Source organism: Aplysia californica, unplaced genomic scaffold (genome assembly GCF_000002075.1).
Source record: "Aplysia californica isolate F4 #8 unplaced genomic scaffold, AplCal3.0 scaffold01598, whole genome shotgun sequence".
Lineage (NCBI taxonomy): Eukaryota > Metazoa > Mollusca > Gastropoda > Aplysiida > Aplysiidae > Aplysia > Aplysia californica.
Window position 1 is genome coordinate 48,587 of NW_004798868.1, and position 1,392 is coordinate 49,978.

Below are 1,392 nucleotides of genomic sequence, written 5' to 3' on the forward strand. Positions count from 1 at the left end.
AAAGAAAAAAAAAAAAAAAAAAATATATATATATATATATACAGTATCACAAAAAAAAGTAAAAGGGTTAGGAATATAACCCCAAAAAGTACTATCATACACACAAATGAAATAATTGGTAAAACTTATCACACTAACAAAAACCAAAAAAATAGACCTATCTTATCTTATCTTATCTCGCCTTATCGTACCTTATCTTACATTATCGTAAACAAATATAAGAATTAGCTTCACTTACACCACAACAATAATCCGTACAAGGGTGTCCGCATTGAGCTCAATCAGCTTGCTTTCTTGGTGGAAAGCTGAAAGACAGCAGCAAAACATTTTGTTTAGTTTTAGTAGAGGTTTTACAGCGCTCACAACTGCATAAGGCCATATGAGCGCCAGAAGATTAGAGGTGTTACAAGAGAGTAACAAACATAAAAAAGAAAAAGAAGGGGAGATAAGGACGATAGATGTTTCATAGGAAAGAAGGGGCAAACCACACCAGAGCACCCGCCAACCACCCAGTTTAGTTTAATAAGGTTTTACAGCGCTCACAACTGCATAAAGTCATAATAAGAACGCAGCAAAAGATTGAACATTTAAAATAACAAACGTACTTCCATGGTCTTTACGCGTATCTTATCAGTGTGTGTTTCCATGATTTTTATGTATATGTGTCACGACGCGGTGGAATCAGGCGCTTGTCAATTTTTAAGCATACAGAGTTATCGGTATCATCTGAAAGCTTGTTCACTTGTCTCACTTTCGATGAAAAATTACCCATCTATCTAGAATAGAAGTCGAGATATTAGCGATGGAAGGTGGGTGTCGCCTGGTTTTAGAGTCCTTGGAAACTGAAAACTTCCAATTTTTGTGACCTTAATCAACGTGTTTCAGTAAAAGCCATACAGCAAAGTATTCTTAAAGGGACGTAAAAGATGTTGAGCCAAAACACAAAAATTTGATACAAATTATCGAACTGGAAGATAAAAATACCGTTTTCTTCGACTTTATTATTTTGACGAGCGCCTGATTTCACCACGTTGCCTCACATTTTTTTAGTTTAGTAAAGTTTTACAGCGCTCGCAACTGCATTAGGTCATATGAGCGCTGCAAAAGATTGAACAATTAAAATAACGAACGGATTTCCATGTTCTTTACGTGTATCTTATAACTGTATATTTCCATGTTCTTTACGTGTATCTTATAACTGTATATTTCCATGTTCTTTACGTGTATCTTATAACTGTATATTTCCATGATTTTTACGTGTATCTTATAACTTTATATTTCCATGTTCTTTACGTGTATCTTATAACTGTATATTTCCATGTTCTTTATGTGTATCTTATAACTGTATATTTCCATGTTCTTTACGTGTATCTTATAACTGTATATTTCCAT

The 1,392-nt window shown here is 33.9% G+C and overlaps 1 protein-coding gene across 1 annotated transcript in view; it reads right to left on the bottom strand.

Moving 5' to 3' along the window:
- LOC101844972 (protein Aster-B) overlaps nt 1–1,392 on the bottom strand; it is a gene marked incomplete at its 5' end in the record, with an annotated part of 19,291 nt that overhangs the window by 10,875 nt on the left and 7,024 nt on the right. The window contains 1 exon segment of the mRNA XM_005113078.2: nt 239–305. Within this exon segment, the coding sequence (XP_005113135.2) occupies nt 239–305 (67 nt within the window).